This window comes from Schistocerca gregaria, chromosome 2 (assembly GCF_023897955.1).
Source record: "Schistocerca gregaria isolate iqSchGreg1 chromosome 2, iqSchGreg1.2, whole genome shotgun sequence".
Classification (NCBI taxonomy): Eukaryota; Metazoa; Arthropoda; class Insecta; order Orthoptera; family Acrididae; genus Schistocerca; species Schistocerca gregaria.
In genome coordinates, this window is record NC_064921.1 from 797,445,143 (window position 1) to 797,462,362 (window position 17,220).

The window sequence follows — 17,220 nt, forward strand, 5'->3', positions numbered from 1 at the left end:
CAAGCAGACATTTGTAAAGGCCTTTTTTCTCCCTAAGGTAAGTCTTTGCGCTCCTGGGATTGGAATGACTCCTTACCATCTCCCTTAAAACCCACATCCTTTCGTCTTTTCCTCTCCTTCCCTCTTTCCTGATGAAGCAACTGTTCGTTGTGAAAGCTTGAATTTTTTGTGTATGTTTGTGTTTGTTTGTGTGTCTATCGACCTGCCAGCACTTTCGTTTGGTAAGTCACATCATCTTTGTTTTTAGATATATATGTCAGTCACTGTAATTTAAAAAACCTCTTGTATGTTTGCTCCTATATGGCATGTCCCAGGAGATATTCACAACATTCGTGGATACAACAGGAATGATCATTCTATTCAAAATGGATATTGGCCATTCCTCCTAGGATATCATGTATATGTCTGTATATATGCTGCGAGGACCATACTTCATCACCAGTGATCACCAGTTACACGTGTAGTACCAGAAAAAGATATACACAAAATTGTAGAGTTTACATGTTATTTGTGAATGTGTTAAATCTTATGATATATGCTGCCTACATCCTACATATCTTTTCTCATCCAGGTACAACCAGATTAGGCAATGCAGCCATCCAGTTGAATTTGATTTGGTTGTTGATGACATTGAACGTATTGACTCGTTGATTTCTGAGGCACATGAATCACTAAACTGGAATTCTGCAGGTAAGTCTCGTGTTGGCAATGTGTGTAGTAAGAGATAACTTTTTTCTTTGTGATGAATTATATAGTGGAGATATTAAGCAGCAAATAGGCATGTAAGAAAGAGGTTTCAAAATAACCCAGCTTTTGTATTTTGAATTTGAGTTTTTACACACACACACACACACACACACACACACACACACACACACACACACACAAACCAGATTCCAGAAGTTCTCACACAGCAGATTATCGACCACCTCCACTACGCCTGGGACAGAAACACAGCGGGAGGTGTGTTGGTTCCGAGGCAGTTTTGGCGGTAAAGCAAGTCGTTGTACCAAACTTTGTGCGTACCCAAATGCCACCAGCAGTCAGATGTAGATGCTTCATCTGATTTACATTCTGAGTCACAGCATCTGGAAGTGACTGGCATACTGGGCGGAAATTTCTGATTGACACAGGCTCTGATTTGTGTATCTTCCCACAGTGGATGCTACACTGGTGTAGACCACAAATGTCATTCTGCCTTACAGCCTCAAACAACTCTTTGATCGCAATGTGTGACACGCAACATTTCAAGCTGAACGTAGGCCTGTACCATATGTTCATGTGAAATTTCACAATTGTGGTTGTCACTGAGTTTATAGTCACACTACAATATGTTGTCTGACATCACCAACACACACCTGGGTGACCACATCACTGGACTCACAGCCACTGGATTTTGGAGGCACACCACCATCCAGTCCACCAAGATAATAGAAGCTGCATGAACAGACTGCAAAGGTAATAGAAGCTGCTGACAGTGAGTATGCAACACTGCTTCGAGATTTCCTGGCACTGACAAGACTGTCATGTGTGCCTATAGATGTGAAGCATAACACCTTGCACATATAAAGACTACTGAGGGAGCCCTGTTACTTTGTAGGTCACAGCTATTAGCTCTGGATCACTTAGCAGTTGCAAATGCAGAATATGACAGCATGACTTGAGAGGGTATCACGCAACTGTCCAGTAGTCCTTGATTTTTACTGCTGCATGTAGTGTCAAAGAAGTATGATGCATGGAATGCACACGGTGACTATAGAGTGCTTAATGACTCTACAGTGTCAGATATTATCTGTTGCCATTACTCTGTGGTTAAAACTATGCATTGAGTGGTGCTTGCCTTACAGCATTTTGGACTGTGACAAGGCATACACACAGATTCATGTGGCTGAGCAGCACATCCTTAAGACAGCCCTAATTACACAGTTAAATCTCTTCAAGAACAATTTCATGGTGTTCAGCCTCAGGAATGTTATGCAGACATGGCAGAGATTTATTGACACTATGTTGTACAGCGTCTTATTCTTCTACACCTACCTCGTTGACAACTTGGTATTTTCCGCTTCACCAACATCTGAAGTTTTGAAGTTGCTGGATGAGTATGGCGCAGTACTGAACACAACAAAATGTGTATTCGGTCAACCACAAGTCGATTTTCTTGGCCACCACATTACCATGCCAGGCTCCATACCACTACCTGGAAAAGTGAAAGACATTCTGACGAACCCCCAGCCTTCCACAGTTAAGGCACTGTGATGATTTTTAGGGATGCTAAATTTTTTTCATTGACATCTACCATGGGTCGCAGAAATCTAACAACTATTAACAACAGTGCTTGCAAGTCCAAAATGCAAAGGAACACAACAATAACTGGGACAGTTTGCATGTCTGTTGCATTCTAACAAGTGAAACAAGTGATAGCGGATGCTGCATAGTTGGTGCACCCTGAGCCAAATGTGCTTTTAGCATTGGTGGTAGATACAAGCCTGATGGTGGTGGGCACTGTGTTGCAGCAACACAACAACCCTTTTTATTGCAGAAACTTTCAACATCTCAACAGAAGTGGAGCACTTATGAGCGCAAACTATTAATGATACACAAGGCAGACACATACTTTCGACCTCAGCAAGTAGTCCATGAGTTGACAGTCTTCACCAACCAAGACCTTCGAATTGTTACATGTGTGTCAACCCAGAGCATGCTCTATATTACACCTTGTCATAGGTAGCTGTGTGTGGCCAGGAATGAAGACTGTCTTGGGTGGACGTGATGTTGCATAGAATGTCAATGTTGCAATGTCAACTGTCACATACATGTGCCAATTGGCAACTTCCCTAACACTACTAAGCATTTCACATTATGTGCACATGGACTTCGTAGGACCACTACTGCCTTTCAAGAGTCAGCGGTATCTGGTGACAGTGATTGACCTGTTCACCCATTCGCGAGAAGTGGCAACTGTGGACAGCAACTTTGTGGAAACTTTGGAGCATGCCTTCATGCTATACTAGGTATCATGTTTTGGCTGTCCTTTGCACATTGCAACAAATCATGGCAAGCAGTTCGAATTGGAATTGTTGAAACATTCTGTGGCATGAATCATCACAAAACGACCAGCTGCCACCTGGTCAGCAATGGAATGAGAGAGTGTTGACATGAAACACTAAAAGCAGCTCTGGTATGCCACATTGCCGGGTGGACAGAGCTTCTGCTGATGGTTCTCCTTGACCAGTGGAATACATACAAGCCTGATCTAAATGATTCATCTGCAGAACTGGTGTATGGTGAGATGCTGCAACTGCCAGTGAGAATTTGTATATTTGGCTCTGAAGTTTGTAACATCTGCCTTCGTCGGTTGCCTTAAAGATCACATCAAGAAAATCTGACCTCCACAGCTGTCCAGACATGGAACTGTTTTCACATTTGTTCACAAAGACTTCAGTAAGTCTACACATATGATGATATGTTTTGATGGTGTCAGACTGGCTCTAAAACCACCATAGACCTGGTTGCATAATGTTATCAAGAGGGAAGATTGCACCCCTGACATTCTGGGCAATGGCAAGCACCACATAATTTCATTACACAGGGTTGTGCCGGCATACAGTGTCAATGAGCTGCCTCCCACTGATGGTCGGCGGACACAGCCTCACACTGCATCTGGCCCAGCCAAAGCAACTAGTGTGGCAGCACCACTCACAATGTCTGCTCCAGGAAGGCAATGGACCATGAGATCTGGTCGATGCATCCCCTTCCTGGAGTGCTTCCTGGATGGTGTTCCATTTCTGCTAAGGCAGCTTTTGAACGCGTTTTCTGAAAATTGTCTTGAGCAACTAGTTTGGCAGCCCACACACAAAAGAAATATCATAGGCCTAGTAGCTACAAATAAGCTGGATGTTATTGACAGCATCAGCATAGAGTTAGTAGAGAGACAGGGATTAGTGATCATGATGTATTTAGGGTAACTCTGATTATGAAAGTTAATAAATTGGCCTACAAGGCCAGGCGAGTATTTCTTTTAGAAAAAGAAGATAGGCAGTTGTTAGCATCAGTGAATTGACACCACTTAGTTCCAGCAACATGGATGTAGGGGAATTATGGGCAAAGTTTAAGGAGATTTTAAATCATGGTCCAGAGAATTATGTGCCTAATTAAGTGAATTAAATAATTATACAGACTTTCCTGGTGAGGTGTTGTCACATTGAATAATCAGGTTTCTGCCAGTTATTCATGTCCTTCCTGCATAATATTTCAATTGCATGACTTACAGTCTTCTTCAGGTGCTGTCTGATACTGATTTTGGTGTGGATCAAGTCCGGTATTTATGTGTATGTTGTGATAGGTGTTCCGTCTGCAGACTGTGACAACATAGGTATAAATACCAGACTCATTCCACACTGGAAACAGTATCAGACAGCACCTGAAGAAGACTGTGAGTCATGCAGTTGAAATATCGTGCAGGAAAGACACGAATAGCCATTAGAAACCCAATTACTCAGCGTGACAAGTTAATGAAGGATGGAAAAGACCCAGCATGGTTTACTAACAAGATTCGGAAACTGTTGAGGAAGCCGAGGCTGCTGCACTCTCGGTTCAAAACAGAATGCATAAATGATGACAACTGAAGGTTAGTAGAATTTCGTGCATCTTTGAAGAGATCTATGTGTGATTCATAAAACTGTTACCAATGTCATACCTTACCAAAAGATCTGACAGGAAACCTGAGAAAATTCTGGTCCTACGTAAATGTGTGATTCATAAAACTGTTACCAATGTCATACCTTACCAAAAGATCTAACAGGAAACCTGAGAAAATTCTGGTCCTACGTAAATGTGTGATTCATAAAACTGTTACCAATTTCATCCCAATGAAATCCCCAAACCACCTTCTCTACCCTCTGTCTCCTACCCTTGTAACCGCCCCTGGTGTAAAACCTGTCCCATGCATCCTCCCACCACCACCTACTCCAGTCCTGTAATCCGGAAGGTGTACACGATCAAAGGCAGAGCCACGTGTGAAAGCACCCACGTGATTTACCAACTGACCTGCCTACACTGTGAAGCTTTCTATGTGGGAATGACCAGCAACAAACTGTCCATTTGCATGAATGGACACAGGCAGACAGTGTATGTTGGTAATGAGGATCACCCTGTGGCTAAACATGCCTTGGTGCACGGCCAGCACATCTTGGCACAGTGATACACCATCCGGGTTATCTGGATACTTCCCACTAACACCAACCTGTCAGAACTCCCGGAGATGGAAACTTGCCCTTCAGTTATCCGCCAGGCCTCAACCTCCGCTAATTTCAAGTTGCCGCCACTCATACCTCACCTGTCTTTCAACAACATCTTTGCCTCTGTACTTCTGCCTCGACTGACATCTGTGCCCAAACTCTTTGCCTTTACAAATGTCTGATTGTGTCTGTGTATGTGCGGATGGATATGTGTGTCCGTGAGTGTATACCTGCCCCTTTTTCTCCCTAAGGTAAGTCTTTCCGCTCCCAGGATTGCAATGACTCCTTACCCTCTCCCTTAAAACCCACATCCTTTCGTCTTTCCCTCTCCTTCCCTCTTTCCTGACGAAGCTTGAATTTTGTGTGTGTGTTTGTGTTTGTTTGTGTGTCTATTGACCTGCCAGTGCTTTCATTGTGTAAGTCACGTCATCTTTGTTTTTAAAAACTGTAACATTGGTTTGCTGCAGAATCCTTGAACATACTCCCAGTTCAGATAGAAGAAATTTTCTTGAGGCAGAGAAGCTTATGTCCACAAATAAACATAGTTTTAAAAAGCATCACTCATTTCTTGCAAATTATACTGCAAATTATGGATGAAGGGCAACAGACAGATTCCTTACTTCTAGATTTCTGGAAAGAATTTGACGCAGTGCCCCATTGCGGTGCGTTAAAGAAGGTATGAGCATATGGAATAGGTTCACAGATATGTGAGTGGCTTCAAGACTTCTTAAGCTGTAGAACCCAGTATGTTGTCCTTGACAGCAAAGGTTAGTTGGAGATAAGGGTATTGTCAGGAGTGCCCAGGAAAGTGTGACATGACCGCTGTTATTCTCTATGTACATAAATGATTTGGCAGACAGGGTGGGCAGCAATCTGCAGTTGTTTGCTGATGATGCTGTGGTGTGCGGTAATGTGTCATTGTTGTGTGACTCTAGGAGGTACAAGATGACTTGGACAACATTTCCAGATGGTGTGAAGAATGACAGCTAACTGTAAAAATAGAAAATAGTAAGTTGATGTTGGACGAGTAGGAAAAATAAACCTGTGAAGTTTGCATACAGCATTGTCCTGCTTGACACAGTCACATCATTATTTACCTGGATGTAACATTGCAAAGCAGTATGAAATGGAATGAGCAACTGAGAATTGTAGTAGGAAAGTCGAATGGTCGACTTCATTGTATTTGGAGAATTTTAGGAAAGTGTGGTCCATGTGTAAAGGATGCATATAGGATGCTAGTGAAACCTATTGTTGAGCACTGCTCAAGTGTTTGGGATCTGTACCAGATCGGATTAAAGGAAGACATAAAAACAATTCAGTGGCAGGCTGCTAGATTACTTGCTGGTAAGTTCTAACAGCATGCAAGTGTTAGGCAGATGCTTCAGGAACTCAAATGGGAATCTGTGGAGGGAAGGTGACATTCTTTTCAAGGAACACTATTGAAAAAATTTAAAGAACCAGTATTTGAAGGTGAGTGTAGAATGATTCTGTTGCCTCAAGCATACATTGCGTGTAAGGACCATGAATATAAGATACGAGAAATTAGGGTTAATATGGAGGCACATATACAATTGCTTTTCCATCGTTTCATTTATGAGTGGAATTATAAATGAAATGACTAGTACTGGTAAGGGGTACCCCTGCCACATGCTGTAAGGTGGATTGCAGACTATTGATGTAGATGTAGACAGTGTAGTGATCATGACTGCCGCCAGTGCAGTAGGCAAGTGTTTGACACATGTTGTGCCTCAAGTGTTTGTTTTTGCACTATCCATTCAGTTCTCAAGCCAGCCACCAGGACCACTGCATTTTGGCATCATTGCTGCCCTTATTTATTCTTTGGGTTTTGCAATGTACTTTTTATGTTTTCTCTGTGTCGTAACTGTTAGAGAACTGTCATTCGTGTTTTGTCGTTATGTACCTTACTTATTGATAGACAGTCAAGCTTATTCTCTCTCTCTCTCTCTCTCTCTCTCTCTCTCTCTCTCTCTCTCTCCCTCTCTCTCTCCCTCTCCCTCCCCCCCCCCCCCCCTCACCCCCCCCCCCCCCCCAGCTCGTTATACTTTCACTGAATAATATAGGTTGATTCTTATAGAGAAGACAACAGCTATCTGGATGAACCTTTTGGTTTGAAATCGGTAATGGCACTATTTAAAAAAAAAAAAAAAATAGCATTGTAAAAAGTGGCTGGTTGCTGTTGTCTTCTCTGTATGAGCGAACCTATATTTTGTACACAACCATGGGCAAGAATGTCTGTTTTTGACAAAATAGCAAGACGTACTGTAGTAGCTTTTTGACTGGAAGATTAAAATTCCTTTCAATTTCTGTAATTTACAGCAATTGTGTTTTATTTATTCTAATTCAAACAGACAAACTAACTGGTTGGACAGGCCAGACTAAGCCCTGTGGCCAAAGTTTCATTAATATAAATAGCATATTGATTAAAAGAAAAACAGCAGACCCTCACACGGCAACAGACAAGCTCACTGATGCAAGGAGATACTTGAACTTCAGAGGTCGCATCTGCAGAATGGGTAACTCTAGATTAACTATTACACTCCTTAATATAATAATTCAAAAACGGTAAACCTTACTTGGTTAGTAGAAATGAAGCAGGGCTTACAAGAAATGAGCACTACAGAAGATACTATCAGATAAAATAAAGCCTTTGGAATCTGAGTTGCTTTGTAAATCACACATTCATAGAGGCACCTAAAAAACCATTGGAAAATGTTCAGCAGAGAAATGCAAGTAAACAACACATTTAATTATGAAGAGATTTTGGAAAAAGAAGAAGAAAACAAAGCTGTCAGACCAAGCAAGAAGATGTGGAGGGGTGACATCCATATGTGTATGAATCCTTTCAATTACTTGTTAGATCATTATTTGCGTTGTGAACATTCTTATCATACTCAGTTTCCTTATCTTCACCATTTAAAATTGTTATACATACTCAAAAGAGAACTGCTCTGAATATTTTGGGAAGGGAATTTGTTACCAAATAAATGGCCCAGCAGTGATACTATCATTACGTGATTGAGAAATTCTCCCTTAGTAGAGATAGATGAGACAGATTGCCATTATGGGAAAGTCATGATCGTACATTTATTTATTAAATGTTATGCATTTCGAAAAATCATAATTAGCATAAGCTGTGGGAAAATGTACATAAATTAAGAAAAAATATGTAAGTACTAGTTCAATGTATGATCGTGACAAACACTGTATGCACAATTATTCCAGTACTTATGCGCAGATCAAGTTTTAGGCTCAGCACACTGACCACTTGGACTTGTTTCATAAAGACTGCATATGGTGGTACAGTTGTCAGTTCAATGACTGCAAATGTCAAACAGGCTGTAGCATATTAAATTGTCAAAGAAGTAAACTAATCCAAGCATTAAACAGAGCCAACTCACTTTGACTGCTAAATGTACTAAGATTAATTTCTCTGCAAAATGATGTAATATCTTGTATGAAAGAAGGTATTTAAATTCTGTTGTTGGATAAAAGTTAAAAGACAATAAAATGTGCATTGAAATATAACAATGACACTGTTAAAAGTTAAATGACAATAAAACGTGTGTTGAAATACACGCATCAAAAAAAGTTTCGCATCACCTGGTTCTTAGAGTTCTGGAACCTGTTCAAAAAATTGGAATAGAGAGCAACATAAACATCATTTCCACCCTTTTTATCATTCATGAAAACCACACATTACATGTTATATCACCATACACCGAGACCTTCAGAAATTGTTGTACACACCAGTATCTCTAATAGCCAGTAGCATGTTCTCTTGCATTGATGCATGCCTGTATTCATCAGGGCATACTATTCACAAGTTCATCAAAGCACTATTGGTCCAAATTGTTCCATTCCTCAACGGCAATTTGGGGTAGATCCATCAGAGTGATTGGTGGGTCACGCTGTCCATAAACAGCCCTTTTCAATCTATCCCAAGCATGTTCGATAGGGTTCATGTCTGGAGAATGTGCTGGCCACTCTAGTTGAGCAATGTTGTTATCCTGAAGGAAATCATTAACAAGATGTGCATGATGGGGGCTTGAATTGTCATCCATGAAAATGAATGCCTTGCCAATATGCTGCTGATATGGTTGCAATGTCAGTCAGAATATGGTATTCACGTATCATACAGCCGTTACGTTGCCTTCCATGATCACCAGCGGTGTTTGTTGTCCCCACATAATGCCTCCCCAAGACAGCAGGGAACCTCTACCTTGCTGCATTACTGGACAGTGTGTCTAAGGTATTCAGCCTGACTGGGTTGCCTCCAAACACATTTCTGACGATTGTCTGGTTGAAGGGATATGCGACACTCATTGGCGAAGAGAATGTGGTGCCAATCCTGAGTGGTCCATTCGGCATGTTGTTGGGCCCATCTGAACCATGCTGCATGGTGTCATGTTTGCAAAGATAGACCTCGCCATGGACTTCTGGAGTGGAGTTGTGCATTCATGCAGCCTACTGTGCACAGTTTGAGTTGTAACAAGACGTCCTGTGGCTGCATGAAAAGTATTATTCAACATGATGGCATTGCTGTCAGGGTTCCTCCAAGCCATAATCCGTAGGTAACCGTCATTCATTGCAGTAGTAGCCCTTTAGCCCTTGGGCACTTCGGTTCAGTCCGAGATGCCAGGACACTTCCTTGTCGAGAGCCATACCTGGCACAAAGTAACAATGCGGATGTGATTGAACCACATTATTGACTGTCTAGGCATTGTTGAACTACAGACAACATGAGCCCTGTACTCCCTTCCTGGTGGAATGACTGGAACTGATTGGCTGTCCAACCCCCTCTGTCTCATAGGTGCTGCTCATGCGTGTTTGTTTATATCTTTGGATGGGTTTAGTGGCATCTCAGAACAGTCAAAGTGACTGTGTCTGTGATACAATATCCACAGTCAACGTCTATCTTCAGGAGTTCTGGGAACCGGGGTGATGCAAAACTTTTTTTTGATGTGTGCATAACAGTAACACAGTAGGTAGAAATATTTACTACATGATGTGAATAAAATAGAAAGAAACTTCCACATGGGAAAAATATATTAAAAACAAAGATTCCAAGACTTACCAAGCAGGAAAGCGCCAGTAGACAGGCACAACAAAAAAAACACACAGCACACACACAAAATTTCGAGCTTTTACAACCGGCAGTTGCTTCGTCAGGAAAGAGGGAAGGAGAAGGAAAAATGAAAGGATGTGGGTTTTAAGGGAGAGGGTAAGGAGTCATTCCAATCCTGGGAGCGGAAAGACTTACCTTAGGGGGAAAAAAGGATAGGTATATACTCGCGCGCATGCACACACACACACACACACACACACACACACACACACACACACACACATCCATCCATACATATACAGACACAAAGGATGTCAGTTATAATAGCAATAAAATATGCTATTTATGATAAAACATAAAGAAATAGCTTTTTTCACATTACTTGGAAAGAAATGTAATACAGATATACAAATAATTGCACATACAGTATCACAGTTATGTATTATACTGGTGTGTGTTATTTATTTTTCACAATTTCTGTATTTTGTCCCATGGTTTATGTATGATGATGATTTCTTAAAACGAGCCACATTTAAGAAAGAATTGGGTGAGCAAGACTTTTCCATAATCACAATTTGTGTCAGAGTAATAGTGTTACAGGATAAGAAAAGGAGATTCAAAGGATATACTACAGTAGTGATTCGATCAGGTTCAGTGAGTAGCTACTGCCATGAATTGCTTGTTGGGCTTTTGCAGTTGAAGAAGATGGGTAAGGTCATGCTACATTAGTCATTTAAAGTTTACCATGACTGGGGAGTGAGGAAAGGGAAGCAGAAAACATGAGCAGCTACTTTCAGAATTTCTCTGCTAACTGAGACTGTTACTTTCACAGGAATGCACTACCATTACTTCAAATATGTTCACGTTAAAAATAGCTCATTAGATATGTAATATCTCTCTGATGTTTTTAATGAAAATTCTATGAAGTTTTGGTCTTACGTTAAATCAATACATGGATCAAAGCCATCTCTTCAGACATTCTATAACCACAGTGGCATTGAATGGAGGATGAAACGAGAAAAGGCGGAAATACTAAATGCATTTTTCCAAAACTGTTTGGCAGACAAAGCTCACATTGTCGTACCTCCTAAGAACCATCACACAAATTAAGAAAATGCTGATATCAAAATAAGTGACTGTGGGATGAAAAAGCAGCTGAAATCACTCAGCAGTAGAAAGGCCACTGGGCCTGATCGGATACCAATACGATTCTACATAGTGTATATGAAACTGTAAGTCTGTGGAGGAGTGAAGTGTTCCTGATGATTGGAAAAAAGCACAGGTCATTGCTGTTTTCAAGAAGGATCATTGAACAGACACAGAAAACTATAGGCCTATATCTCTGGTGTTGGTCTGTAGTAGAAAACTATAGGCCTATATTTCTGGTGTTGGTCTGTAGTAGAATTTTGGAACATGTTTTATGCTTGTGTAGTATAGTTCTGGAGACTGAAAATCTCCTATGTAGGAATCAACATGTGTTCTGAAAATAATGATTGTGAGAAACTGAGCTTACTCTGTTCATCCACAAGACCCAGAAAGCAGTAGACATCAATACCCTGGTAGATGCAATTTTCCTTGACTTCTACAAGGTGTTTGATGCTATTATGAATTATCGCCTAATGAACAAAATACAAGTGCACAGAATATCAGACCAATTGTGTAATTGACTTTAAGAATTTGTGATAAATAGAACACAGCATGTCATCCTCAATGGAGAGAAGTGTCCAGAAACAAAAGTAACTTTAGGCATACCCCAAGGGAATGTCATAGGTCCATTACTTTACACAACATATGCAGGGTGTAATTAAATTCCCTTTACAAACTTTGAGGACTTGTAGTGGGGACCAAGACGTTATATTTACCATAGGTACTCATGTCTGGAATTGCATTGTTTTCCCAGTACACACAAAATACCACAACACACATTGCTCTGTGACTCATGCTGGTTGTCGTCAGGGTCCTTTTACAAATAGGGCACCAGCTTCAATACAAATACAGTACCTTTTTACTATGTTCTGATAGACATGATCATCATTCCATAGTCCTCCTTTATACACCGAAGCCATAACACGTGCCAATAGGTGTTTCTTGGAGGCCATAGGTGTCTCATAAATCAAGGATTTCATGTGACACCCCAGGTAGTAGTCTACCAGGTTTAAGTCAGGTGAACCTGCAAGCCAAGCAGTTGGGCCACCATGACATATCTGCTATTGCCCAAATCATTCATCCAAATGATCTTGGAATGCATGCAAAAATGTGGTATTGAGCTGTGGCAACTGAATTGAATGTAAATAACCCTGTAGTGGGCATGGTATATCAGGTAATCTGTGAATTACGTATGTAATAACCCTAGTCAATGGTGTCAGACATGCAGGATATTTGAATGTGTGTTGTGGTATTTTGCATGTAGCAGGAGGACACTGCATTTCCAGACGTGAGTTCTTATACAGGGTGTATACGACGCGAGACAACCGGGAGATCCAGGAAAAACCCGGGAATTTTTTCATCTGGGAGAAAACCGGGAAAAACTCAGAATATTTTTAGAGTTCCAGTAATTTTTCATTGCTTGAGTTTTCAGTTAAATTTTTGTAATTTTGTCTGGTAAGAACCGATACTCTAACAAAGGATATTACTGTATCCTGATACTGCAGAATAATACTTTAACAATAAAACATAAATGAGAGAAAAAAACAAAAATAACTTAAATTGCAAAGGAAATGCGCCATATACAACAACGACACACACAGTGCTCATGCAAGTCTCTGCCAATTGAAAATGTGTCATAGGCTTTAGAAAGACTATGCAGTGCTTCATAACAACAAATTGCCTCCAATGAGCGTGAAGTTGCAGCTGTTTACATTTGATTTGTTTTAGCAGTTGCGCACGGGCTCATGCGCATGCGCAGTTGAGTCATGTTTGAGTAGTAGATTCTTCCGCTTCTGGCTACAGGAATGTGGCTGTTGGCTGTGCAAACAGTAGCAGCAAGCAGCTAGATGCTACCAGGAAAAGGGGGCATCAAATTCATATTCTTGAGGGAAAGAAAACTTGTTTCATATAGCGCCTAGCATCCAGCGAATGTTTGTCTATTGATTATTCATATGATTTCCCTGTTGGTTTATGAATATTTTTGAACACATTTTAAGTTGATTTCTGAATGAATCATTAGGTGACTTTTGAAAGCATGCATAGTGTACGTGATGTGTCTATTAGGAAATCCTTGTTGCATCTAGAAATAAACTTTCCGCGGACAAAAGGGGGCAGGGCAATATGAGCTGAGGGAGAAAAGCCGAACAGATGAATGCCAATCGCTGTCTGATTATGTGGTTGACTGGGTTTGCGAATGATCAGCATTGTTATAATTACTAGCGAAATCCATAGATTCAGACTACCAGAATGGAAATAAACGAATAACATGAATAACAGGTGAGAAAGATTAGATATTATCTTCTCGGTGTATCCAAGAAAATTAAATTTTGACAGAAAATGTTTGGTCGGATCGCTACACTAGTAAGGACCAGTTGTACAGTCTCCGGCTAGCAGACGCGTAAATTCTATTCTGGAAGTAACGAGGAAAACATGTTGTTCGAACACATAATAACGCCTAACCGGAAAATAATTGCAGGATAACTAAACCTCTGATTCTGACAGGGTTAGTGAAGTTAATCGGCAAACAAATTTTGACAGAATTGGTGATAACAAGATAGAACGAGGAAGGAGAAGAAACGGGGACATCACGCAAATTGTGGAAGAATAAGATGATTCCAAATTTATATAAAACTTTCAGAATACTACCTTTTGATCTCATGCTTGAGAAGCTGGTGCGTATGAATGAAATGTGAAACTATTTCCTAACATAAAGGTTTTTGCTTTTAGTGGGCCTAATAGGCACTTGATATAGGTACTTCGTGGATTATATTCTTCCGTGTTATAAAAATGGCAATTTGTGCCAAAACAGTCTCGTTTATTTGGTGTGTTACAAAATTGCTGACATCTTAGAAAGGCCTATTTTGTTTTATGTAGCAGACAGTGACAAAATAGACGTAATCAGATTGAGAAACCACACCACTCTTGGGTATTATTTGTATTAACACCTTTTTCAGTATTAAATAATGACATTTTGATTCTTCATGTAGCAAAACATTTGATGATTTTTGATGAGGTAATAGATTCTTTCGCAGAAAGGAAAGCAGGACATGCAAAGCTGTAGCAACATTAAAGAGAAAAAAATGCTAGGAGCTAAGGTTTGAAGAAGTGTGTAATTTCTTGCTTATCTCTTGCCAGTATTGGTTTTATACATCCTATATTTAATTTTATGTCACACAAAACAGCAAGTTATTAACTAATAGGCAATAAAGAGTTCAGATTTTCTGAAGAGTTCTTGTTCTCTCGATTACAAATGATCCCATCCACTATTAATTGCGAGACTTTTAAAAAGAGAGGCAGGCTGTCAAACTGGCCGACTGGGAGCAGGAGAGGCACCACAGAACATTTCAGTTTCCACTCGCCTGAATATAGTTTGGATGTGCATTAGAAAAATGCTTTATAAAGAGGCATGGCACTGCACTTTGGCATACTTAAGACCAAATAACATGTCTTACATTTCCTCGGCCCACCCGGTTGGCTGTGCAGTCTAATGCATGGCTTTCCGCACGGCTAGGAGCGCCTGGTCCCTGGCACGAATCCGCCAGTGGATTTGTGTCAGGGTCCGGTGAGCCGGCCAGTCTGTGGATGGTTTTTAGGCAGTTTTCCATCTGTCTCGGTGAATGCAGGCTGGTTCCCCTTATTCCGCCTCAGTTATGCTATGTCGGCTGCGGAAACAAGTTCTTCACGTACGTGTACACCACCATTACTTTACCACGCAAACATAGGGGTTACACTCGTCTGGTGTGAGACATTCCCTGGGGGGTCCACTGGGGGCTGAACTGCACAATAACCCTGGGTTCGGTGTGGTGCGGTGGAGGGGTGAAGTGGATTGCGGTAGTTGTCGTGGGGTTGTGGACCACTGCAGCTGTGGCAGGGACGGAGCCTTTCCATCATTTCTAGGGCCCTGGTAAACATCCGGGGCTGATGCACAGAGCAATCTGAGTTATAGTGGGTAGTCTCCACATGACCTGTGTTTACATTTAGTGATTTTGCTGTTTGCCCTTCGTTTACTCTCACGTCAAATGAAAACAAAATGGATATCTGTGGCCAGGAGCTATCAAGTGAATTAAAACACATTCACATAATTACGGAAGGCTAAAATACGTCATTAGTTTCAGATTTTATTTTATTTCCACCTTTCTGACAGTCAAGCATTAATGGCCTTGTGGAACAATTTGAAACAAAATGTATAATTCCACAGTACTGTCTAATTTCAACTGTTCACTGCATTTCAAGTGCACATTTTCATTTTCTAGCACGTATGACATTATGTCATAATAAAGAACCAAACATGGTACAATACATTACTGGTACTCCATTGGGGATCCGGACATACGAATGTGCACTTTAAGTATGCACTTTAAATGTGCACATTTTAATATTGTTCATGAAATTGCAATGCTCTTGCACTATCCTCTGATGTCTTGTTTCTTTTATTATGTAATCTATGATCTTTCAGTGTTTTACACGTATGTACATACGGGCTTCCTACGTCATGATAGCTACCCAAGTGCGGTGTAGCCTGTAATCTGCGCTTTCTGGCAACTGCTGAAACGAACTTATTTCTAACAGCTCACAAGAAAATATTGCGAATAGTGGTTTGAAAACCGTTACTTTCAAAGTAAATATCCTTTTACGTAAGTTGAATTATGTGCAAGAATGTACCATGAATTTATTAAATCACAGAGCATTTGACTGTCATTTAAAAATCAACTCTTTGATGATGCGCCATTTAAAAAAAAAAAAAAACAAACAAAAAAAAAAAAAAAAACCACCAGTATATGCGAAAGCTTAGCTTCTCTTGCAGCCTGAGAACATTGTATATGAAAACTTTGCTTTTCTTGCAGTAACACTATGTATATTAATTTAAACTATCAACTTTCCCTGTTTGTGTGTTCGTGCTACTTAACAGTGATGTTGCTGTGGGCTGACTACATTACGTGTCCTATGCTCTGAATATCCACTGTCATCGGCAGGCGAGATCACGTAACATGAGCTACGAACGGCCTACAAAAGCACATCGAAATCTCGATTTCAATGATTCGGAAAGTAACATGTGGTGTTTGGCGTAATTCCAGTGTATACTTTTGTAATATGAAAATATGCAGTGTACTTGTTGCTGCACATCAAAGATGTTTCCAAAACATGTCTTTTTCCCTGAGTTTCATTTTCTAAAGTGCCGGGAAATTGTATGCCCGTGTATAAAACCATAACCATTCAAAAGATTGATAAGGGAAAGTATACTGTAACCCGGGAGAAAGTGTATTTTTAACCAGTAAATCTGGGAAAAATTCGGGAATTTTTTTTTTCCTTGTCCAGGTAAACACCCTGTTATACTAAACTGAACTGTCTTGATCCCCACTACAAGTCTTCAATGTTTGTAAAGGGAATTTACTATGCCATTACCTTCCTCCAATTCATAAAAGTCAGGATTGATAAAGGAGAAGAGAAGATCAAAAGAAGAGCAACATGTTTTGTTATAGGTTCATCTAGTAAGTGCAAGACCATAATGGAGGTGCTCTGCCAACTCCAGTGACAAATGCTGCAATAGAGGCATTTTGCACGATGATATGCTTTATTGTTAAAGCTTCGGGAGCATACATCAACCTTCACTGGTAGCGCAGCCTGACGTTGACTCACCTCTTCATATTAGTACAATAATGGTGGCAGACGTTTCTCAATGTTACACAGACTGACAGGATTCTGCGTGGTGAGTGGCGGCAGCAGCTAGCTAAAGTTGGCACAGAATTCCTG

At 40.6% G+C, this 17,220-nt stretch overlaps 1 protein-coding gene across 1 annotated transcript in view; it reads left to right on the forward strand.

Annotated features, from left to right (window-relative positions):
- The window catches only part of LOC126335984 (dynein beta chain, ciliary-like), a 782,187-nt gene that overhangs the window by 171,284 nt on the left and 593,683 nt on the right, over positions 1-17,220 (forward strand). Inside the window, exon 14 of the mRNA XM_049999461.1 lies at positions 572-690. Coding sequence (XP_049855418.1) covers positions 572-690 — 119 coding nt within the window. The remainder of the gene's footprint in view (positions 1-571; positions 691-17,220) is intronic.